This window comes from Pyrus communis, chromosome 9 (assembly GCF_041283825.1).
Source record: "Pyrus communis isolate YQ-2024b chromosome 9, ASM4128382v1, whole genome shotgun sequence".
NCBI classification, from domain to species: domain Eukaryota; kingdom Viridiplantae; phylum Streptophyta; class Magnoliopsida; order Rosales; family Rosaceae; genus Pyrus; species Pyrus communis.
In genome coordinates, this window is record NC_142573.1 from 9,938,225 (window position 1) to 9,963,379 (window position 25,155).

At 35.9% G+C, this 25,155-nt stretch overlaps 2 protein-coding genes across 3 annotated transcripts; both read right to left on the reverse strand.

Annotated features, from left to right (window-relative positions):
• Positions 1-4,826: 4,826 nt before the first annotated feature.
• Positions 4,827-10,124, reverse strand: LOC137739509 (protein SHOU4). Its single transcript, XM_068479102.2, has 5 exons — positions 9,779-10,124; positions 7,355-8,329; positions 6,955-7,110; positions 6,300-6,511; positions 4,827-5,356 (listed from the first exon to the last, which is right to left on the reverse strand). The coding sequence occupies exons 2-5, from the start codon at positions 8,249-8,251 to the stop codon at positions 5,164-5,166; spliced, it is 1,458 nt and encodes a 485-aa protein (XP_068335203.2). The 5' UTR covers positions 8,252-8,329; positions 9,779-10,124; the 3' UTR covers positions 4,827-5,163.
• A 2,254-nt stretch (positions 10,125-12,378) lies between these two features.
• On the reverse strand, positions 12,379-17,024 carry LOC137739406 (protein SHOU4). 2 transcript variants are annotated; one of them, XM_068478974.2, is made up of 6 exons: positions 16,648-16,994; positions 16,498-16,540; positions 14,765-15,719; positions 14,045-14,200; positions 13,013-13,224; positions 12,379-12,898 (listed from the first exon to the last, which is right to left on the reverse strand). In XM_068478974.2, the coding sequence occupies exons 3-6, from the start codon at positions 15,650-15,652 to the stop codon at positions 12,706-12,708; spliced, it is 1,449 nt and encodes a 482-aa protein (XP_068335075.2). In that variant the 5' UTR covers positions 15,653-15,719; positions 16,498-16,540; positions 16,648-16,994; the 3' UTR covers positions 12,379-12,705. The 2 variants fall into 2 exon arrangements, with proteins under 2 accessions (XP_068335075.2, XP_068335076.2); XM_068478975.2 differs by lacking the exon at positions 16,498-16,540 and having other exon boundaries at positions 16,648-17,024.
• Positions 17,025-25,155: the final 8,131 nt, after the last annotated feature.

Sequence of the window (25,155 nt, forward strand, 5' to 3'; positions counted from 1 at the left end):
CCCTAGATGCATTCCTTTGATCTAGCTAAAGTGACGAGATCATATATTAGCTGCAAACATGCATGCAAGGATAGACGTACTTAACGGACGTCGAGTCAACATCCATGGAGGGTGTGTCGCCCCTATCGGATGGTTTAGATGCCCTTGTTGGACGGTCTGGTTCACTGGCGGATAGCCAATAAATTTGTCTTGACCTGGGGCACGACAGATCACTCAGTTCGTAGGATTCACTTCCCTAGAAAATGAAGACACGGCACAACAATGAATCCATACTTGATCGTTGTCTCAAATCATTTCCATCTCATGAGATTAATCCGGATTACTCCTGGGACTTGAAGTTCTTGGTCCAATATACTAGTTTGGATGAGCTAAATGGAACTGAAATGAGATTACCACTGATGATGTTTTCACTTATATGGTAGCTATCAACATAAATGAAAAGCAACGATATCAAACCGTGTTCCGTTGATTAAGTGACAACGTAGAACTGATTGGACAATTGAAATTACAATTCAGGTCAAATTCCTTACCAAAGTGTGTTTTGGACTTGTCGTTCCTATACTGCCCAAGGTAACCCTATTGTGTTACAAGTAGGAAAAGAAGCATTATGAAATGAATGAAATAGTGTGATATGATGCCCGTTTTACGGCACAAGGTTTCTCTCAAACGTCCTGTGATTGATAACAGCATTATGAAATGTGGTTAGTGTTTTCTCTATGAGGATATAGTACGGAGATTTACATGTAAGTTCCCAAAGAATTACAGGGATTGGTTCAAATAGTTCCAAAACCACTAAACACCCTCTTAACTTGTTTGAGGCGTTCACTTACAATTCGACGGATGTGGTATACTCGTCTAAGTGATTATTTGATCAATCAGGGATATGAATTATGCCTTTGCATGTTAAACAATGAAGTCTTATTCCAAATTTCTAGAGTTACAGTTTATGTCGTTGTCATACATCTCACTAAGACTCCGGAAGAGTTTGAGAAAATTGCCTCGCACCTGAAGATGGAATTTGAGATGAAGGATCTTAGGAAAACTCGTTTATGCCTTGACCTAAAGTTCAAGCGTTGTTCTAACGGTACCTTAGTCTACCAGTCTAGCTACACTCCGAATATGTCACCTTTAAGTATACATTTGATCGTCCATACGTTGTATGCAACTGAGACCCTTGAAGAGGTTATGGAATCCGAAATTCCATGTCTGAGTTCAACTTTGCGCTTCGTTGTACTTAGCTCATTGTATTTAGACAGAACATCTCTTTCACTATTGATCTTGGTGAAGATGCAGCACCGCGCATACACGCAACCACTGAATTGGTATTAAAGACGTACCCTAAAGATACTACGAATTTGGGCAAATCAAATCCTGACGCATCTCTAGCGGATCCGACCCCCTGATCCTTGACATGATGTTTGCCTTGTTTGTTATGTTGACGCTGGTTACTTATCAAACCCACACAAGGCAAAATCCTCAAATGGTTATGTCTTTACCGTTAGGGATATCGCAATATCTTGGAAGTTCACAATATGACCTTAGTTGTGAAATCTTCAAATCGTTCCAAGACTCACCTTACTTCACTACGCCACAAGTGAGATATGATTAGGAGTTCTTGATGAGCATATTCGAAGTACTTTGTCACATCCTAGTCTCGGCTCTGTCGTAGCACGATATTCTCCTATTTGGGCCCCAGCACGCCCTCACAGTTTTGTTTCTGGGAACTCACACGAGAACTTCCCAGTGGGTTACCCATCGTGGGAATGCTCTCGCCCGAACTCATTTAACTTCGGAGTTCTGATGGAACCTGAAGCCAATGAGTTCCCAAAATACCTCGTGCTATATGGAGGTGGGCATGTACATATAAGGCACATCACCCCCTCTTTGTTGGTCGATATGGGATATTACATACTTGCTATGTTTTCATCCATTGTTGAGTCCCAACGACGATCCATGAAGATTATGCCACATGTATCAACCCAACCAAGCCATGATACATCAACGAAGTCAACACCAAGACATATTGCATCTACATCTACATCAGCAAAGCATTGGAAGATTGAATTCACGCAAGCCGATCCCAAACAACCTTCCTAACCTCTACACGACATAACTACCGAAGTCAACCTTCTAGAAGCTTGTCTGAGGAATTGGTATGCCTAACTATTCATATGTAATGTTTGTAGTTCTTATTTGGAAGTTATGTCAAACTCAGGGGGAGTATCCAGAAGTATACTCACTTAATCTTAATGTACTCTTTTTCCTACGATTATGAGCATTTTTCCCACTGGATTTTTGCTACCTAACTAGGTTTTAACGAGGCACCCATCCTGAGCTAATCATACCCTTGTGAGCTCTTCTACTTGCGTCCAAAAGACGTATAGTTTTGACTTAATGCAACTTCTCACTTTTCTCCTTAGACTATGGGTTTTTATCCCACCTTGGGTTTTATTATAGCGAGGTTTTGTGAGTTTTACTTTTTATGCATTCTTCCGTTGATTTAAGACTCGCATTCGCTCATTGTGCCGACGACTTCATCAACTATACTTACTTCGTCGCTGAAGACCCGATGCGCCATTTACTTAAGTATTTACACGCTCAAGGGGGAGTGTTGTAGTCCTATTAGATTATGAATGTGATTGTATAAATCCTAGTAGATATGAGAATATCTCTTATATTCCTATTAGGAGTTGATTACCTATTAAAGAGTCGTAATCCTAAAAGGGTAAGAAATTAACATTTCATAATACTATAAATAAAGGCACAATGGGGTGGAATAGAAGACACCCACAATTACATATCTTTCTCTTTCTCTCTACTATTGTCGCACCTTTCTCTCTCTCTAACCTCTATAATTGTTCAGTAAATTATGTCTACAACAATATATATATATATATATATATATATATATATATATATTGTTATTATATAAAAAAGAGTGATGCTAAAGAGATTATTTTTAAACAATATTTTATATATTATATGATATGGCAGTTAATAATCATTTTTTAAATCATTAGAAAAGAAGTCATTAATACTCACCGTGTTTTTATATCCTTCCCTGTTAAATGGGTTGCTTCGAGACAACAACCAGTCGCATTCGCTACCGGCGTTATTCAGGCCTCGGTACACAACAGCCGCATTGGATCTAGCCATCGCTAATAAAGACGTTTGGACGTGCAGAAACGCACCCCACTGACCATTTAAAATCTCTGGTGGGCATGGTGCCTTTCCGATGTGCCCATGCCAATTGTTCTTAGCATGAAATTTTATCATGTTCTTGTTGGAAATTTTAAGTAAAATTTCATTGCCTCACATTGATCACTACTAAAAGATTACCTCACTTTATAAAACTTTGTCCCTTATAAAAAGCTATTGGAGTGATGAATCATAGAGAATAAAATTAAGCTCAACTTTGAAGTTAGACTTTAGGATGTACTAATTAATTGATAATTAATATATAATTAATATCAAAAGATGTGCCTTGGTATCTAAATATATAGATGTACGGCACAATGGTATCTAAATCCGGGCGGGTAAATATTGCTGGAACCGTGCATCCAATGGATTATGGGGCTGTTGGCAAGGCCGTTCTTGTTTTTGGTTTAGGAGTTTTGATGCTGGTACTGCCGGCTGACAACCCGCTTCAAACAGCGGCGCGTAACGTTTTATCGAATATGGCATCAGATGGTAGTGCGATGGGAGATGTTATTGGAGTTGTCCTATCCGCGGTCACTGACCAAGCTTTGTTAGGGCCCGCAGTAGCCGGCATTGGCATATGTTTTCTTATCGGATAAATCACCATCTGGTTGAAATTTTTGGGTCCGGAGGCAGTGCCCTGTTGAGCACAACAGGGCATCGATGTTACGTCGCACAGTTGCCCGACGGCTCAGTTCTGGCACGCCAAATTGCGCATCAGCAATCTTAAGATGGTGATGATCAACAGATGTTTACCGGTTTTGAGCACTACTGCACCTCAAGTCTACATATTCTCTTTTTTTTTTCTGTAACAAGTCTACATATTATCCCTACCGAATAACTTCGGCCTATTTTTTGTTATATACTACTTTTAACTTGTACCGTCTATGTGAGAGGTGTGGGAAGAATCCGGATCATCCCGGAAAATGGTGAATTGTATCAGTTCATTGTATATCCTATGATCAGTTTTCGTCATGTACGGTTTGTGTTCAATTTTAAATAAAAATTTTAAAAAGATTTCTAACCACACGATGTATGATAAACGGACACGATTCAATGATCTCAGAGATCCTCACAAGGAGGATCCGGAGGGAAATGTTATCGAAATAAGAAGCCAAATCCATAGATAAAGGTAATGACATGCAATGATTACCGAAACTTTCTTTAAATTGAACATGAAGCCGCCGCAGATGGTGCAAATCCATGGTGCGGGTTCAATTTTCATTGATTCTACTCACCTAACAACGAACCATTTAACCTACTAATGTTGTCGCCCTACTACAAAAATTGAACATCAAGTAACATCAAGCCAAATGCATTTCAAATTAACATCAAGCAATCCAGACCGCACCACATTTAAATAATAAAACTCAAATTACTATAATTATAGTAAATCTGATACACAATATGCACCAATTGGAGAGATTTCTTCTAAGTGCTGGCATTCAAGCAGAACTCGACCTGTAATGATACAAGCGTAGAAAATGATATATTTTTCTCTGTCCCAACGTAGAGTACCCACTTGAATCTCGGGTGCTTGAAAAAATTTCCCCACCAATAGGACGGATTGAACTTTCTCTGGCTTGTTGAGATGGACAAACCAATGTAAGCATTGTAAAAAAATGATGTACAAACAACTCAATTATTTCTCTTTCTATTTCACATTCATTAAGTCAATCAGATTAAACATGTAAATTCCTTGCTTCATCAAAACCACCCCCATTACAAAGCTTTCAAACCCTAGAATCAAAACAATTAAAGGAAAATGAAACCTGGAAAAACTATACACCATGTTAAAAGAAATAAACACCGCCACCCCCGTCTTAATCTGTTACGGACACAACTTCTTCACTCCTAACATCATCGCCAACATCGATAACAACAATAATTAATAATAATAGAGGGAAAGAATATACTCCCGAAAGAGAAATACCTACAAGGGTAAGCCTGCAGTGTACTTTACTGCTAAACTGGGATGACATCATTCTTTGATGCATCATCACATCTCAACACAATACCCTCGAGGCTGGCTGGAAAGATACATTTGGCCCACTGGCATCCTGTCGTGATTGGCTCAGGTGGAGGAACAATCATCAGCACATTTTCATTTCTTTGGACGACTCCCATTACACTAACTGTGCTTCCTTCTTTAATGTACCTGCAAATAAGACATTGCAGTTTAGCGCTACTAACCACTTTAATTTGCATCTACCAAAATCAAACTACTTGTATGGAAAAGTAAACAAATCTCATTCACATTACTTATACAGTATCGGTAGTTGTCAGAGCACACAGTTAAGTTCCTATACTAACTCCAATTTATTTGTCCCTAAATAAGCACCCGCCGAATTGGTAAGGCAGACGTATCAATCCAAACCATACGATTCGTTCATTAAAACATTTATGGGTGTGAAGACGGGGCAAGGTCTAAGTATTCATTCACTCAGATTTAGTACCGGGTTGGTTGGCTGGGTCAACTATCTTAAGGGTAAACTTTAGGGCTGCATAGGAAAGACTGACTATAAAACAACTGCAGTACTTTTCAACCTAGAAAACCCAACCAAATCTGTACGGGCTTGTTTGGATGTGCTTTTAAAATTACTGAAAGCACTTTTAGAGAAAATATTTTTTTGTTCCAAAAGCACATAAAGTGCTTCCTGGAAGAAGCACAAGTTATGTGCTTCTTCTAGGAAGCACTTTAAGTGCTTTTCCAGAATTCACTTGTAGTTTTACGAAGAATTGGTTCGAAAAACATTTTCACCAAAAGCGCTTTCAATCATTTCAAAAGCATATCCAAACGAGCTCCACATTAGCCACCCAACTTCATGCTAATGCCTCCACTGAGAAAACCTAAAATCAGTAGAAAGCCCTACATCCCGGTTTACTTCCAGAGAACATGAACACTGGCTATTCAAAATTACAATATAAAATCCATAAAATGGGCATTTAAGTTTAACTAATCTATAAATATAGATTATGAGTGGAAATCTCATTGAACCTTACCATTATAGTAATTAAGAAAGAGCTTCAAGGTAAATTAATTGCATGATAATTAACACTAAAATTTACACCAAATAATAATTGTATGATAGAGCTATTACCCTTCTTTCAACCGCATCATGCGGTCATCACTTGAAAGATTCCTCTCTCCCAACCACCTAATAAACTCTGGGGACAACTCTTCATTTTCAGGATTCACATCAATGACAATCGAATCTTCAACATAAGGAGTCACCCTTGCCCCAGAACCAGTCTTAACCAATGCTCTTAACCCAGATTGGAAATCAGAGATGTAGAAATCTACCACACGCCTCTGTCAAATGACATAAACAGAAAATTTGAGTCATAAGTGTGAAATCTAAAGCAAAAGAATTTCCAAGCCTGGTAGACACAGAGGTCCCATGACATCACCATGGAATGACTCCTAGAAACTAAGCATTCAACGCAAGAAGCCAAGTAAACCAGAAACATACATATCAACAAAATTCAAATAGCAGCACTTAGAGGATTGACAATTTAGTATTGTACACTGTTTGTCAACCTCTAAAACACATTAAAAACTGTCACAATTTCACCTGCATGCAAACTTAGCCAACCTCATACTCTTAAATCATTTGAAAGTTAATGAAAAAAAAGGGAAATCAGTTAGCTAATTTGAAAACCCCAAATCCCCAACCCAATAAAAAAGGAAAGAAAAAGCAGAAAGAGAAAGACCGCTTTATCCATCAAATATTAAGCTAAGTTTCAGTTACTCACTTCTATGGACCTGAGCCCCCAAGTAAATCGACGATGTGTAGGGTTGGCAGCTTTTGAATCCCATCCTCGATACTCATATAAACTGGTAGATGTATACACACATCTAGGAATTTTTTCAAAGGACGACTCAAGAGGCAGATTGCCACAAGTGACCACCTTCAGAAACAGAACCAGATAAGAATTGTAAAAAAATACTGATTTGCATATACAGTACAATAACCAAGCTCAATCCAAAGAAAAAAACACACAAACCCAACTCATTTGTATTGGAACCTAGAAGATAATATTATACAGAAATAGAATTTCCAGCAATTAAATGCCCCAGTGTATCTCCATCTCGCCCTCCTTCAGAGTTCTTAATAACATTTATAGGCCACACTTTCAAATCCATCAAACTTACCCCTGAGACCTTCACAAATTGCCCATTCTTTGCAGTCCTCAGCTCAGAATCTGAATAACTAGCAATATAACCTATAATAGCTCGTCTTCCCCAATAAGTATTCCATGTGAATAGTGTAGCAACTGCACCGAAAAGGATCACAACCACGATGAGGAGAATTGCATTGTGGACTGCGCCTAGAATAAAACCACCAGCTATGAACCCCATCACAAAAAGAAGAATCAAAGACCACATAATTAACTTTGGGAAGTTCTTCCTAAATGAAAACTCGTCATCTTGGCTGAGAGTAGTAATGGCCTGATTGTGACCAATGGAGGAACCGTGTACTTTCATTGAACCCATTGACTCCAAAGGACCAGATACCTTACGAGGAGCACCAGAAGAATTTAGTGGGCCAGAAGAAATGGGCCCAGATGTAATGAGACCTGTTGCAGGGAGAACAGGAGGAAGAGGTCCAGAGTTTGGCCGGCCAGTTGGTGTTACCCCACCAGATTGTGGACCAGACGACTTCTTTAGAGGTTCCCCATGCTTATTCAGTGGTCCAGAATTTGACTTCTTTAAGGAAGCAGAACCGGGCATGCCCCCAGATGATACGGGACCTGATGTGGTATAGCCTGCACGAGCTGCAGAATTAGGGATTGGTCCTGAATGTGAAGCAGCACCTCCAAAAGATCCAGTCCTTGAAGGAGCACCAGTTATAGGTCCAGATTTTCTAGACTTAGAGCCATCCGTAGGGATATCAAACATCTTCCCTAGTTCTCCCGACTTCTTGATATCTCCACCAGTATAGGGCACAGCAACTGAGCTCATAGTTGGAGTCCTTTCCTTTGGTTGCTCTGGCCGGCCTGAAACGTAAAGGCCATTGCTGAGTTGATGAGAATTGAATCTGGAACCCATCTAGCTCCTTGAAAGATCCCACGAGATATTACACAATAAACTCAACTAGCAGACGAGCAGTTCAGTGATGTGATCCTCCTAGGGGAAAAAAGGCACCGCAAAAGTTAAAATCATCACTTATTGATTATCTAAAAACCAAATAGTATCCCACAGCCACACACAATATAGTAACACATAAATGAATTGCAGAATGGAAAGGAACAAGGAGTAAATGGAGAAAATAAAGGTTATGTAGTTACTAACAAATAAAGAAGAGTCACAAAAGAATTAGATTACGAAGCTGTCTCAGATCTCCAGTAAAGGCTGTAAAGCTAAAACATTTTTAAAAATTTATATACTTCATTCATATGTCATGGAAAATTTATCACAAAACACGTCTAATTTATACACCACCACTGAAATAGTCATCACCCATGCCATGTTTTTTCCTCTATATATACCACAACAACCTATAGTTACTCCTACAAGTGTACAACCTTTTTCCTCTCTTAAAAATAATAGAACTAAATATACAAGTGGAGTTTCAGAGAATATACAAGAACTATCTTATTGAGTATAATCCTTATAATGTGGTTATGATTTGTGCCACTTATGAAACCAATCCTTTGTGTAGCAATGCTCATGCGCATGCATAACATCTTGTTTATGATAATCAAGAAAGTAAAGACAAAGCCAGAAGCAACAAATTGATTCACTGTAGTTTAGTTGAGTTTGAGTGGAGAGTATTATATACGTAGATTCATATAAGAATCCATGGTCCAGAACTCATATGCACATTCAACTTTATACAATGAAAGCAGTATATCAATTGAAATGCCATCCTAACTCAAACGAACAATACCACGGACAAAATGAATTAATTTCAGGAACTGTAAGAAAAGCATTTAAAAAAAATAAGCATGTTTTAGAAGGTCAGAAGTAATACTTAGATAATTAGGAGAAAGTATCTGAAATTCAGAATCTTCCATTTTTAGAAAGATGCAAAAACTAAATTTCACCTCAAATCAGATTAACAAAGCAAGCCCACATCAATATTTTGCCCTTAAATCAAAGACACGAAAAAGATCTACATAACAAGTGCAGATTTCAAGTGCTGCAGAGTTCAATGGGGGATTTTAGCAATACCAAAATTCCAATGCAACAAAAAGGAAAGTTCAAGCATGTCCTTTCCAATTCCTCTACCCACACTTTCTCAACAACCAAACAAAACTCAAAGAAACACAAACCAACCCAGATTTCAGGGAAGGTTAATAGCCAGCATAACCATTCCAAAAATGGAAAAAATCTTCAAAATGGCACAATCTTCAAGCACCAACCAACCAAATGTCCAATCTTTCAGCCCAAATCAACAAATTAGACCGTACCCAGATCACCATTTCGAGCAAAAACTAAGAAAATCGAAAGATCTAACATAACAAGTAGAGATTGACTCTGAAATCTCAGTCAGATAGTAGCTGACAAAAGAGAAAAAATTTCATATGGGCAAGGGCCAAATGGCAACTAAGAAAAAGTTATGCATACACATACCTGAAGGAGAAGCAGGGGGTGCTGAAATCTGGAGAATTGAAGACATAATGGCTTCACTGATAAGGACAAGGAACACCCAGAAAGGAAAAACCTCAGATTTTCTCTCTCTCCCCCCCAAAATCTCTTTTGGGGTTTCTGTTTGTTTCTCACTAGCTAGAGAGAGAGAGAGAGCGTGAAGAGATAGTTAGAGAGAGAGAGAGAGAGAGAGAGAAGAGCAAGCAACAACTGGTGGGTGTTTGTCTCGTCCGGCCAAAAACCTCCGAACCCAAAGAAATTGCGATTGCTTCGTACTAAGGTATACACGAATTTTATATACCAAGTATTATATATAGCTCACTCTTACAGTGTATACACTGTCAATCTCTATTTTCCAATTAAAGGGCACCTGTACAAATTATATGAAATGTCTGACATGCCCCTAATTTTGTGGGGATAATTTTTTTGGAAATTGGAAGTTCTATTCACTCCCCAATTTTTAGCTTTTACACTCTTATTTTTTATTTTTATAAATCTTCTTTTATTTATTGAATTCAGCGATAAAAAATTAAGAGAGTGTGTAACGAGTAAAAATGCATGTGTAGATAACTGGCTAGTGTGTAGATAACAAGTAAAAATATTATTTTCGAGTATTTTGTACCTTTTGGTTGTTACAATAGTTATGTACAGTACTGGTTAGTGGTCACACTCACAAGGTAGGATCTTTTTTATTTATTTTATCCCAAGGTTTAATCTTTGTCTTATTTTTGTTTAAATTATTTGTTAATTTTGTTTAAAAAAATAAAGATTTTCCTTAAAAAAAATAAAGATTTAATTTTTGAAGGAGGAAAATATGTAGAGTTATGAGGGGCATAAAAGAGGTTATACCTCACGGATATGTTGGGTTTCACCATCATCCCTAATGTCCCTTCAAAATTCCCATAATAACCTATTTAATATTGTAAATTTCTAAAGATTTGAGTTGATAAGTACGAATGATTCATTAAATGAGTACACGCAAAGTTAGTTAAGATAAGCTTGTTAGCAAAATTTCGCTTGCTAGACAGTACGATTTGTTCTGTTGCCAAATGATAAATGCGTACGTATGTTATGATAAGATGTTAAAGTGATAGTCGGGTAACATAACTTGTCATATAAGCTTCACAAAATATGTGGAGAAACGATCAGATGCACGCATGCTGCATGTGGCGTGAAAGTGTTTTCCTTGTGGAGACTACTCCTGAAGTGGTGAGTAAACTGCTTAAACTCTTTCAGGGTCGAACTTAATTATTAATGACGTAAAAGTTAATGCATGGAAAGATAGTTAGGAATTTTCTTGCTTTTAGACCATCTCTAACTCTTGAGGATAAAGCTTAAAAATTTAAGCTATAAGATTTTAAGCGATAACTCAGAAACTATTTTTCTCCTCCAACCTTTATGGCTTAAAGTATAAGCTTTAAAACCTCCAAAATCATCTCCAACCATTGGGCTAAAATAAGCCATGGGAGAAAATATATCTCTGGGTTAGATTCCCCCAGGATTTAAGTCTGTATTAAATTATTCTTGACCCACCAAACTACTATATTTCAAACTTTTTTTTGTTTTGTTACTTATAATCTAACAGCTATGATCAAATGAGATCAAATTTAATGGTGAAAAAAAAAAAAGATATGATTGCCCAAAATTAAATCTAACGTTTAAAATAATTTAAGCAAATTATTTTAATCAAATATTTTTAGATTAAAATGTTTTTAGAAATTTAAATATTTTTAGATTAAAATGTTCATAAAAATAAATTAGTATAATCTACATAAATTTTATTATAAAAAAGTTACCGAAAAAAAAAAGAAAGCTAAAATCAATATTTAATATCTCGGGCTAAAATTTTAAGCTCTAAGGTTTCGATGAGAAAAGCAGTTTTTAGGTTATAGCTTAAAATTTTTTTGGCTTAAAATTTTAAGTTTTATCTCCAAGAATTGGAGATGGTCTTGTAAATGGAAAACTCTCAAACTTTTCAAGTGTCTGTTTGGAAATTTCTAGAGAGGCACGTTTCCTTGCGAAGCACTTAGATTTTCTAAAGAAATTTTAAACGTAATTCATATAAAATCACTTCTAAAAAATGAGCATAGAATTTTTAGGAAAACTAAAGGAAAAAGTTTGAAAATTTTGATTTTTAACGATAAGAACAAAATAAAAGATAAAATGAATATACAAGGATTGATTTTTTAGTGTAAAAATATGGTTTTTCATTAAAATGAACAGTACCGCGGGTTTTTCGTTAAAACCTCCTAGATTTTTTCTTAAGAAGTAGTACGAAACCAGCCCAAGCATTCGTACAATGATTTGGGATTAGGTAAAATAGGGGAAAAGGGCATGATGAATGATGAACCGAGCAGTTGCCTCGTCCTTCTCAAGAGAAATTGGTCCGCGCTGTCCGGCTACAATGCTACATTCCACTCAGGGGTACAGGTTTTATGTAGGATATAATTGTTCTATTATATACAAGATCTAAACTGTTAATTTTCCGGACTATTTAGTAATACGTACCATGAAAAAACAATCGAAAATAGTGAAAACCATGCAGGCTGTGAGAGAAAAAAGCAAATTTGAGAGAGGCAAACGGATGAACAAAAACAAAAAATGAACCGATGAATTATGTAACACTTTCCTTTATAACAAAGTCTCCTCACACTTGTAAAATCCCCACTACAAGAACCCACACCATTACAGAAACTTTCAAACCCTACGAAAAACAATGGATAAGAAATTTTCTAAAATCTATACACAAGGAGAGAAAAAAAAAAATCACGTTGTCTTAAACCATCAAGCTCGTCACTGTTTATCACTACACCACCGTCACTGCCGCCACCCCCATCAATTTTGACACCGGGAACAAAATATTTCTCATAAGAGCAACAATACCCGAAAAGTTTCATGGAGCACACAAACAACTAAACAGGTATGACATCGTTTTTCGAGGAGTCTTCACATCTCAAAACAACCCCCTCAAGGCTAGCTGGAAAAATACAATTGCTCCATTGACATCCAGTCGTCAGTGGCTCGGGTGGAGGGACGATCATAAGAACATTGTCATTTTTATGGACAACTCCCATCACACTTACCGTGCTACCTTCCTTGATGTACCTACAAAACGAACATCACTTGCAGTTATGCAAGACTGACTCGGAGTAAACTGATTCATGCATTTCTTACAAATAATTACGAGCGCCTACAATGGATTAAGTGATAAGTTTTTACCCTTCTTTCAATCGCATTGTACGGTCATCACTTGAAAGATTCCTCTCTGCCAACCACCTGAGAACCTCCGGAGACATGTCTTTGTTTTCTGGGTTAACGTCAATAACGACGGACTCATCAACGTAAGGAGTAACTCTTGCTCCATAGCCGGTCTTAACTAGTGCTCTCAAACCAGACTGGAAATCAGAGATGTAGAAGTCCACTACGCGGCTCTGTCAAGCAACATAGACAAATGTACATTTCAGCATTTAAGATCCTTAAACTCAAAAAAGCAACACCATCGCTTCATGCACATCGGCCCTCCAGTTGTCAACTGGGGCCTTTATGTGATATGGAAATCCTTTTTTTGAGAAAGAAAAATGATTAGCAGAAGAAGCTTTGTAGACATAAAGTGGTAACTAAGATGTCTAGTGTACGCATCACAAAGGCAATCAACCACTTCACCGACATGCAAATCTTTTGTAATTTTTTCCTTCTTTCTTATTTGTGAAAAGAAAAAGGTCCCTGATTTGAGGATAAAAAAGAATATAACATTCTCTTTGCAATTGTTCTACTTAAAAACAGAAAAAATGTACAATTTCATTCGTAAAAGGCACTGAATTGAGAATTAAGAGATACGTAGAATATGAGCCTACGAGGAAACATATTACAAGGCCTTTAAGCATTAACATGAAGTTATGAACACAACTTTTAAGCAATATATACAAGATAACAATTCTCGTGAGAAAAAGTACGATGTGCCAAGGACATACTAATTGTAGTCGTTAATGCCAAGGACATACTAATTGTGTGTGCTATGTCTTTTGTTGTCTAGTCGTTAATGCCATATACATGCCATTAAACTCTCAAGAAGTGGCTGACCATAACTTCAAGAAACATGTGAATAACTACGAGAAGTCTAAATGCATATAACTATAATCAGATACATGTTGCGGAGTATTCATAAGTTACATATCCATATTCAAAAGTGGGTATGGTTCTCCAATAGAATTATCCATGCTACATAATATTCCACAGGATTCAGTTACTGACCTCTGATGATCTAAGTCCCCATGTAAATCGACGATGTGTAGGGTTTGCTGGTTTGGAACCCCATCCTCGGTACTCATACAAACTCGTAGATGTGTAAACACATCTAGGAACTCTCCTGAAGGATGACTCAAGGGGCACATTACCACAGGTAACCACCTTCAAGAATTACGAAAAACATAACATCAAAATTTCGGCATGCTAGTTATGCAGAAAAAGATACACGATGACAGATGATAAACCACTTAGCAACAAGTACCATCCAGGATATGTTCACAGTTGCATCATCCATATATGCATTTGAATGTCAAAGTAGGAAATTTTCAAGATTGCAGGGCTTATTTACACACTTCAAAATATTAAAAAAGTCCAACCTGTTTCTGTACTTTATCAAGACTCATTTCCCACTTTTATGTAAACAGATTAACTCATCTGTTCTTCCGTTCACAGCATTGCAGTTCTCAGTAAAAGATGTCATCTCTCCAATTCAAATCAGTGGAGAAACAATGATGGGTGATTATTGTGCAAAGTGCAACTTTATAACATGAATCAAAGTAAAAGAACAGACATACGCACATAGTGAGAAACAACTTAGTGATGGTATTTGAGATCTAAGGCAAGGAAGAAAAGTACCAGCTAGAATTATAATATCAATTGGAATATAAGCCAACAAGAGGAGATAGAAATATAAGATATTTTATCAGAATTGGCTATGCTACATACCCCAGAGACTTTCACGTATTGCCCATTTTTAGCAGTTCTGAGCTCAGCATCAGGATACCTAGAAATATAATTTACAATAGCATTTCTTCCCCAACAAGTATTCCATGTGAACAAAGCAGCAACAGCAGCGAAAAGAATTCCCACAACAGCAAGGAGTATGGCATTGTGGACGGCTCCAAGAATAAAACCACCAGCTATGAACCCCATCACAAATATCAGTACCACAGACCACAATATTGTCTTTGGGAAGTTCTTTCTGAAAGAAAACTCATCTTGGCCAAGAGTAGTCACTGCTGGATTGTGAGCAACTGAGGAACTTTGTAATTTCATTGATGCCATAGACTCTAAAGGTCCAGATACCTTTCTAGGTGCTCCTGAGGAATTTAGAGGACCTGAAGAAATGGGACCAGATGTGATAAGACCTGTTGTGGGAAGAACAGGTGGAATATGGCCAGAGTTTTGACGTGTCACTCCACCAGATTGAGGGCCAGAAGACTTCTTCAATGGTTCACCATGCTTGTTGAGCGGCCCAGAATTAGTCTTCTTTACTGAAGCAGAACCTGGCATGCCTCCAGATGATACAGGACCTGATGTGGTATAGCTCGCTCGAGCTGCAGCATTAGGCATGATAGGACCTGAATGTGAAGCCGCACCTCCAAATGATCCAGTCCTTGAAGGAGCACTGGTCAATTGTCCGGATTTCCTAGACTTGGACCCATCCATAGGGATATCAAACATTTTCCCCAGTTCTCCTGACTTCTTGATGTCACCTCCAGTATAGGGCATGGCCATTGAACCCATCGTAGGGGGCCTTTCTTTTGGCTGCTCAGGCCTGCCTGATACATAGAGACCATTGCTGAGCTGATGAGATGGGAATCTGGAACCCATCAAGCTTCTTTCAGGGGCACAGAATCAAGGCACGAGAATGGATGACCAAGAGATACTCAAAGTCCTACTGTGAGAGAGAAAGAGAGGCAATCAGGTCTTGTTCATATAATCCTTAACCAGCATGAAAACTTGAGACAATCAAGAAATAAAAGTTAAAGGTATAATGGTTATGATCCAATCAACCACACCACAATATAGCAAGAAAAGCAAGCAATCTTGATATAACATCTAAACCTTCACGGCATTACTGAATTGCGAAAACGAACATCCAACATCAATTGCGAAAATGAACATCCAAGATCCAAGTCTTGAGAGCAACATTTTGTTCTGGGTGGCACAAAGTTTCTTAATTTTTGGGCAAAATGCTTAAACTACAATAGAATTGCAAGTACAACAAATCATTTACTAATTACAAAGATTCCAGTCAGAAATCTGTCATCTTTCGAACAAATTTCAAGAATGAAAGATCTGAAGCAAAAAGAAGGAATAGCCGAATTCTGGCTCTTTCTGGATCTCAGATATAATTGATAGGCAGCAAAACAAAAACTCCCAAAAACATCTTAAATGGCTTTGCTCCCATAAGCTTTCTGTCATCTCTTTTAACAAGAACTGACAAAACCCAGCATTCAAAGGTTGTTTCCTTTCCACATTTTCCCATCAACCAATCAGAGTACAGAAAAAAGGAACTAAATTGATGACAGATATTCAATAAAGCAAGAAAAACAACACAAAATCCTCCAGTTTAAGCATGCTCCAGTAAAAACCATGACATTCCCATATAAAAATAAATATAAATAAATAAAAGGAACAACTTTCACAGCCCAAATCAGAGAAACAAAGCATACCCAGATCACCATTTTGAACTACAACCATGGAAATGTGGAAGATCTACAAAAATTAGCAAAATTAGGATATGGGTTCTTCAGAGCAGATTGGTGACAATGGGGGAGGGGCAAAATGGGAAGAAAAATGGGGGTAAAGAGTAAGAGCAATACCTGAAGAGGAAGAAGAAGCAGAAGATTTGGTTGCTAAAATGGATCAAACACAGTGGTTGAAATGGTAATAATAGTAGCAATGATTCTGCTGGTGAGAGTGAGATCCCATCTCTGGGGCAGTCACAGTCTGTTTCTCTCTCTGAAATGCTTTGTTTCTCTCTCTCTCTCTCTCTCTCTCTCTCTCTCCCCCCTAAAAAAAGCCTCTCTCTTTCTCACTCTTCAAAGAGCCGCAACAACTGGTAGGTTGTCTCATCCGGCAAAAACCACCAAACTGAGTAAATGACTTTGGATAAACAAACATATTGTTTCAAAATTACCTCAAAAGTCACCTTCCACCTCCCACCCTCTCCCTATATCACTCTCTCTTTTGTATTTGTCCCTTTTTCTCCATTTTATTTGGGGTTTATTTATTTCTGCAGCTTTTTTTCCTCCTAATTTATATTCAATTAGTATTCTTTAATATCATGAGTTTTGAAGGGTCACTAGTATTTTTTTTAACATAAGATAAGTACCTACCATCCTTGAGAAATACAGTTGTCTTTATTTATTAAGACTTTATTTAATCATTATAGAGTAAACGACGTAGGCTCAAATCCTACTACTCAAGCAAAACAAAAACAAAAACAAAATAAACAAACATGGGTTAAGGTAGTTGGCTACGAGTTAGTTTAGGGTTATTGTGTGTTTTTTTTTTTTTTGAAAACTGTGTTGTGAGCATAAAAAATTGTAAAAAAAAAAAGGTAAGTATTTGGTAAATTATAGTGCTAAAAATACTTTTAGCAAAAAACAATGGGAGTAAGATTGTCAATATGAAAACTTTATAATTGATATTGTTTATCAACCTCTAATGAAAAAGCACTATTTTGATGAGTATGTGCAGAGCTACTTCTGCTTTTTATTATTTTGGACCCATGTTTTTGAAAAGAAAACACTTTTTTTCCATGTATCAAACACAATTAAGGCCCTAATTTTTTTAAGGAGCTGCTTTTAAAAATATTTAAGCAATTCCAAATCAGTCTCGAAACGATGTGCACGACACATTTGTCAAAGTTTTAACTTCATTTTTTTTTTTAAATTAGATTATTTTAAAATATTTAAAAAATTGCACTCAAAGTCTTACAAAGATACTCCAAAAGTAAAAGCATTTACCCTCATCCTGAGATCTTTTCATTATAATAAAGGAACTGTGGAAGTGTTTGATATCCTTCAACTTTCTTCTTTCTTCTCCATTTCCAATTGCTCATCTCATGTCTGGTTTCAGTTGCTCTAATAATATTTTATCGATTTTCTTCCAAAAAAAAAAAATATATATATATATATATATATATATGAACACTACACCATTCCATTAAAGTTCAATTTGGTACGCTTGTGAAATAATTTCGATGTATTGTTTTAGGGTCTGGTTGGTTTGTTGAACGAACTTTTGAGGAATAAAACTTTCTTCTCATTCTTCATAGGAAATGAGAATGACAGATGCCATCTCTCGTGTTCGAAAACGCAGAAAAATCGTGTTAAGGAAATATCATTTGTGGATCCTCGCCGGATCTTTTTTTTAGGGATCTTAAGAATTTCGTGATCGTGATCATTTATCGTACATCATAGGGTCAGTTTTTATTAGGTACTATTTATATCTAATTTTAAATTTTAAATTTTAGAATAATTTTTGACCATACGATATATGATGAACGGTCCCTATCATGGAATCTCTAAGATTCCTAGAATCCTTTTCCTTCTCTTCCCATGTTTGGTTCACAAAGTAACAAAAATCATGAGTGTTCAATATCGTACGCTCGCATTAATTGCACTAAATTGATATTTTACGTTTCTAACAAGGGTAAGTTAGTAAATACAAATGTATTAAATGTTTTCCCCAGTGATTGGAGGAAAAAAATTTGAAGTACGACAAATTTACGAATATGCCAGTTTCGTACATTAAATGTCATAATACTAATGATTAAAAAAAAACCAAGGCAGCTCCCTTTTTATTTGACACTTGTCCAATTCGCTTTTCAAATTGAATAATTCTTGGCCGGTGTCAAACTAAAGAATAACGACATAGGTTGTTAGCAGTAGGGATGGGCACTTAGAATCGAAAACAGAAACCGAAACGTGAACCAAATCGAACCGTACCGAACGGTTTGGTTTTGCGGTTTTGAAACCGAACCGCAACATAGAAAACGATTTGGTTTCAGTTTTGGCTTTTGAAAACCACACCTAAACCGAACCGCACCGCAAATATTAATAAATATTTAATTAAATGTTCATTTTAGATTTCATGTTTTAATTAGTTGTTTGTTAGAATCTATACACTTAGTATGGACTCAACCACACTAGAATATCATCATTCATCACTTTCTTTCGTTCATTAACTTGAAGGACCTTTGTTATTTTATACCATCACACACACATCTATGTACAAGGGTGGACTAATCTTGTTATCAAGAGTCGAACAATGATCTAATGAAGTCCACTCATTTGAAGCATGATATCACATATTCTAGTATGAAAGTTTCGCTCACATTTAATGAATTCAAATTTATTCAACTTGTTTTATGATAAACATTGTAAGGGACACATTTTTGTTGCACAAACATGTTTTAACATCACAACTGCGTGCAACATGCTAATTGTTTACATAACAAATGTCTTTTTCCTATTGCTATTGGGAAATACTTATTAATATGTTAAATTGCAAATTGTACATTTTTTTCTTAAAAACCAAACTGAAACCGTTTGAAACCGCACCGAACCGAACCAAATGGTTTGGTTTCATTTCAGTTTTGACTTCAAAACTGAACCGAACCGAACCATAAAAAATTTCGATTTCGATTTTGGTTTCACTCAAAACCGCACTAAATCAAACTGTGCCCACCCCTAATCAGCAGGAGCTGCTGCTAATTGTGCAGCAGCCAAACTTTGTCCTAGATTTAATTTAGGATGCCACTTTGAAGTTTGTACATTTTTTTAATGTTCTAATAAAACTAATAATGTTTTACCAAAAAAAAAAAACAGAAACATGGGAATGGTTTGGTTTCTCATATCCATTTTCATGTTCGAATTCGTGAACCAAACAGGCGAAGAGAAATGGAAGATTTCTTTCATATAATTGGTAATGCTAAGAAAGGAATCACACAATTCTATTTTCTTCGTGATATAATAGAGATTTTTAATTGTCAAAAGGGGTAGATTAGTTAAAAAATGAAAATAGTTATGTCCCTGAAACTCGATTTTGGTCCCACCCTTTGAAACTTAAAAAGGAGACCAAATAAAGTTCCAAGGAGCATAACTAATGTTGTCTTTGTTCCCACATAAGAATTTAACAGATCTAAGGCAATGTGAAGCAAATTTTGTGTTTTATAAATACAACTTTCAAGTTTCAGAAAGCAAAACGGAATCAAAATTGAGTTCCAAAGAGTAAAGTGGAGCGAACTTTGAGTTTCAAATAGTAAAATGGCGAATCAAGCCATAGGATTGTAGCTAAAATTAAGTTTTTTTCTATGCACATTTAAGTGTTAGTGTTGCGTCTCTTAATTCGCTTTTAATTTAAATATAAAAATAAACAAAAGTGTACATATATAAAGTAAAATATGTGAGTAAAAATCACTTTCGTTTTCAAACAAACATGAACAAGACAAGAATCCAATTCCCAAGTGCAGTTACATTGATTAGGCTAAGCCGTGTTGTATGTCCAAGGTAGTAGTGTCACATTGATCAGGAGTAAACAGATGGAATATAATTTTCCACCGTTTTAAGTGATTGCTTAGATTAGTACATCTTACCAAGAAATTGAGTTTGCGAATTGATAAAGATTATGACTCTATCAAAGTAGGTACTTGTGCTGACTTGTTCCAAGAAGTTGGAATCAACTACAAACATGTGTTGGGCAGATGGAGGGGGGAGAGTAAATGTCATTTATAATCAGGTTATATTTGGTACGAGAGATTGTTCAATGTATCAGAAACACAATATGATATATTAAGTGTAATAATACAAGTAGTTAAATACTTAAAGAAATTTTTTAAAACTATTTGTATTAAGATACTTGATATGTTAAACAGTGTTTTTGAAATATTGAAAAATTTATCGTTTGAAATGTGGGAAATAAAGTTTGAGAATGGTTGTATTTGCCGTGTTTGATAAGTCCAGACTTGAAAAAGTGAAGCCCTCCTCCATTTCCTCGTATTCATTTTGCTGATTGTTATCTTTCCCGTCCTCATGAAATGACACGAGAAATCATTTTCTATGAATTCCTTTTCGTGTACTAAACACAACCTTTGGATAGTGATTTCTGCATTTCACCCCTACTTTCTATTAATTTCATCCTTTGATTTTCCTTTGTTAGTCGCATCTTCTAACAAATATTCTAAGAAGATGCGATTATGAGATGGAATCTTAGGTAAAATAGGTGTATGAAAATGTATGAAAATTTTGAAAGAGACTACAAGAAAATATATGGAGTACTTGAAAGTAAAGAAAGACTTGACGCAAAACCGAGCGCAATGGCATTCTAACATTCATACAACTAACCTCATTTAGTATGATAAGCTTTAGTTCTTGTTGTTATGGTAATAACTAAAAACAACATAAAAAATGTGCAAAAAAAATGAAAAAAAATAGTGTACAAAAATCATTTCCCGACAACTAAAATGTACAAAATCATGTCATGATTACTAAAAGGGTTTTTATCACAAATGGTCCCTGAAATTGATCAACCCCATCAAGCTGGTTCTTGAAATTGAAAATCAATCAATATAATTCTTGAAAATTGATGCCGCAAATCAATGTGGTTATTTCATTACAATTCCATTAAAATTTATGTTTTTGTGTTTATGTGTCACATAAGTGGATCCTACAAGTTTAATTAAATATTCCTATGAAATTAAAAAATAATAATAATAATAAAAATAATTTTTTATGTCAAAATAAAAAAAAAAATTTTAAAAAATTTCTCCCGTCATCTTCGTCGAGCAGGCTTGGCTGCCATGGCTCCATTTTTGGCACTCTATCCATTCAAACATAATATACCACGATAGAAACCCAGTTGAACCAAACCATCTTCTCTGTTTTCGACTCCAGCGTTGCTGACACCCACCTTTTCCCCACCATATCCTCCGATCTACCGCCGCACCCGAGGCCTAAGTTGACGGCCGCACACCAATCTTTCCAACGAGTAGCAAAAGATTTGGGCAAAAACCCTCCACACCTATGGGATTTTTTGCTTCGGCTGGTAGTGGGCAGGGCTGCCATGGCAGCCAAGCCTGCGCGAGGAAGACAACGGAAAAAAAAAAAATTTTATTTATTTATTTATTTTTATTTTGACATAAAAAAATTATTTATTATTATTTAAATATTTTTAATGTAGATGCTAATATTTAATTAGATTTGTGGGACCTATTTATGTGACATATAATCACATAACATAAATTTTTACGGAATTGTAACGAAAGAACCACATTGATTTGCAGCATCCATTTTCAGAGACTACATTGATTGATTTTCAATTTCAGAAACCATCTTAATGGGATGGTTCAATTTCAGGAATCATTTGTGATAAAAACCCATACTAAAATATAGTTAAATGACATGATCAAAAACATGAGTTGGGTTAGGAAGTGTGTGGGGGCATGTGGTTGTAAAAGGTGAGAGCTTAATGAAGAGTTAGTTTGCAAGTCAATTCTTTGTCACACAAAAATTATGAACCCTTATCATGACAGTTTCATTTCACCATATTAATGCATTTTATTCTCAATTCTCAATTTTCTAAACACTAAACTTTCTTGTGCAACTTCATACGTCATTACGTCTCCAAAATTATTCAACTTTGTAATTTTCGAATTAATGGTCTCTCAATTGTTTTTAGACCAATGGTTCCATAATTATACAAAATATCATTTATGAAGGAAATTCAAAATTCTTGACTAATCTCACTTTGTTAATTATCTTTTAGACCAATGGTTCCATATTATACAAAATATCATTTATAAAGGAAAATTCAAAATTCTTGCCTAATCTCACTTCATTAATTATCTTTTGAACAAATGATGTTCCATAATTATATAAATTTTTCTTGAAGAAAAAAAATATTATCTACACTAATGACTCGTTTACTAATCCGTAATCAAAGTAGGAGGAATTGAATTGAGGAGGAGATGGAATGAGGTGGAATCAGAATTGGATTCATGTTGAAACTGTTTACTAAACTATTTGGAATCAAAATAAAAATGATGTTGATTACATAAAAGTTGTTTACTCACTCATATGAATCAGAATTGAAACTTATTTGATTACTAAACTGCCCTTGTTATAAATAATATTTTTATATGCTAGTTAATGAATATTTTGATAACCACATATGCTCATAAAATCCAATTGGCTACATGAAAACATAACTATTTAGCAAAATAAATAATTAACAAATTTATTAAAAATATAAAATAACATAAAAAACCCCAAAAAACAGAAAACTGCGATGCCATCTTCTCCCCCCTACATCCCCAAATCCAGCTCCTCACCACCTATCACAACCCTCCCCATCCCATTTTCTTAGATGACCATGCAGCCATGCCACACATTTTCCCCCCACTTTGTGAGTTCATGCATGGGTTTTGGATAGTCTGCGGCGACGGGGCAAGGAGAAAGGGGTCGGGATTTCACCGAAGTCGTAGCTCCTCTGTTAGGAAATGGTGGGATTGGTGAGAAGAGAGATGGGGTCTATAGATTGGTCATCGAACTGGGGAGGTGAAATTGTGAGGGGTATTTAGGTTTACTAAAAAAGCATAAGGATAGTATTGGTAGAAAACTTGGATCCCTAATGAATCTATTTCCAGGAACTCAATTCCCACCTCCCAAGTCGAGAATCCATTTCTGGGTATTTAAGGAATTGTATTCTGGATTTTGGGTGGGTCCCACCAGAATGTTGATTGCCTACGGTTTGGTAAACACTGGAATGACTTGGAGTTTGTGCAATTCCGTTTCCTACACTTTCATTCTGGTTTGGTAAACAAGCCCTAAGGGAAATGGGATGAGCTTAGTCTCACAATGGGACCTCTCACTTACAAGTGAATAAAAATATTATTAAACCGTAATACTGAATGACAAATATGTTAAAAATATATTACTTGAAAGAGATTGATTTGTTTGAAATTTAATAAATGTTAATTGGGGGTGTGGCAATTACTTTTTTTACACAACTTTTGACACACTTTTTTTGTAGGGCATAATGCGCAATGTATTTTAATGATCCAAAATGTCCATCTTTTGGAACATCATTCATAGATCATCGTTGCAAAAAAAATTTGGACAAATCCAAAACCATTTAGATATTCATTTGTACCAGAGAAAATGGACGAATACGATTCTACAAAGAAACCATAAACCCTTAATTCAACGGTTATATGATTTCAGATTTAGGTGATTCTTTAAAGACATGAACTTTGAGAAAATACCTAAAAAATAAGAGTCCAATCGTTAAAATACATTAGAAAGCAGGCTCCACAAAAAAATATATATTAAAAGTTGTGTAAAAAAAGTAATGCAACTTATCCGTTCCATGTTAATTTTGTTTATGATTGGATAAAAGTTGGTTAAATTGGTGCAGTGAGCATGGGATGGGATATCTCTATCACTTGCCACAAATTTCATAAAGGTTGATCCACCATGCACAATAAAATAGTCATTCAAAATTATTATAATCCACTTCACCTCCTACTCTACCATCATCATCTATCGAAAAATTAAGGTCACCAAATATTGGAAGTGATGAGCCTTGTGTACATACACACGCACACACACACACATATATATATTCTCTCTTAGGCTAAATTGTTTCAAATATATAAATTAAAAAATAAAAAGACTCAATTCCCACCATAATGATTTAATTATTCAGATTCGACCAAATTCATTTGGTCTACTTTAATCTTTACTTTGTCCAAGGAGGTTTTTATTCAAACATAATGGAAGACTATTATATTCCATTCGTTTTCTTTAATAAGCTAGTTTTTATTGCTTTTAATCAAGTTCATCTTCGTGCCGTGTAGAGTTCTAATTCTAGCGATAGGACATTCATTCATTTACATTCGTGACAAGAGTTTAATTCTTGCCTTTTTTTTAAATTGTGATTCTCTATGTGTGTGTGTGTGTGTATGAATACATAGATAAGATAACTAGAGAAGAAAATGGTCACAAAATTCTAGAAGTACCCTAATTACAATTTAATTGAAAAGTTTAGAACATTTCTAAAGGAGATGTCAAGATTTTAGGTGGAATGCCATTGTGCATATTTGACATCAAAAGTCTATCCAACTGAAGTGTTATTTGCTGACTGAATTTGAAGGCTTTGAGATTGAATTTGACATCAGAAGGCCAGATTCCAATCAGAATTTAGGCCAAAGAAAATTGTGGGGCCCACAAGTGAGAGTGAAAGTCGACGAATGAAGCCGGGACTCGCGCACGCTCGGCATGCGCCAAGCCCAACATCCGGCATGGCCCCACCCACGTGGGCAT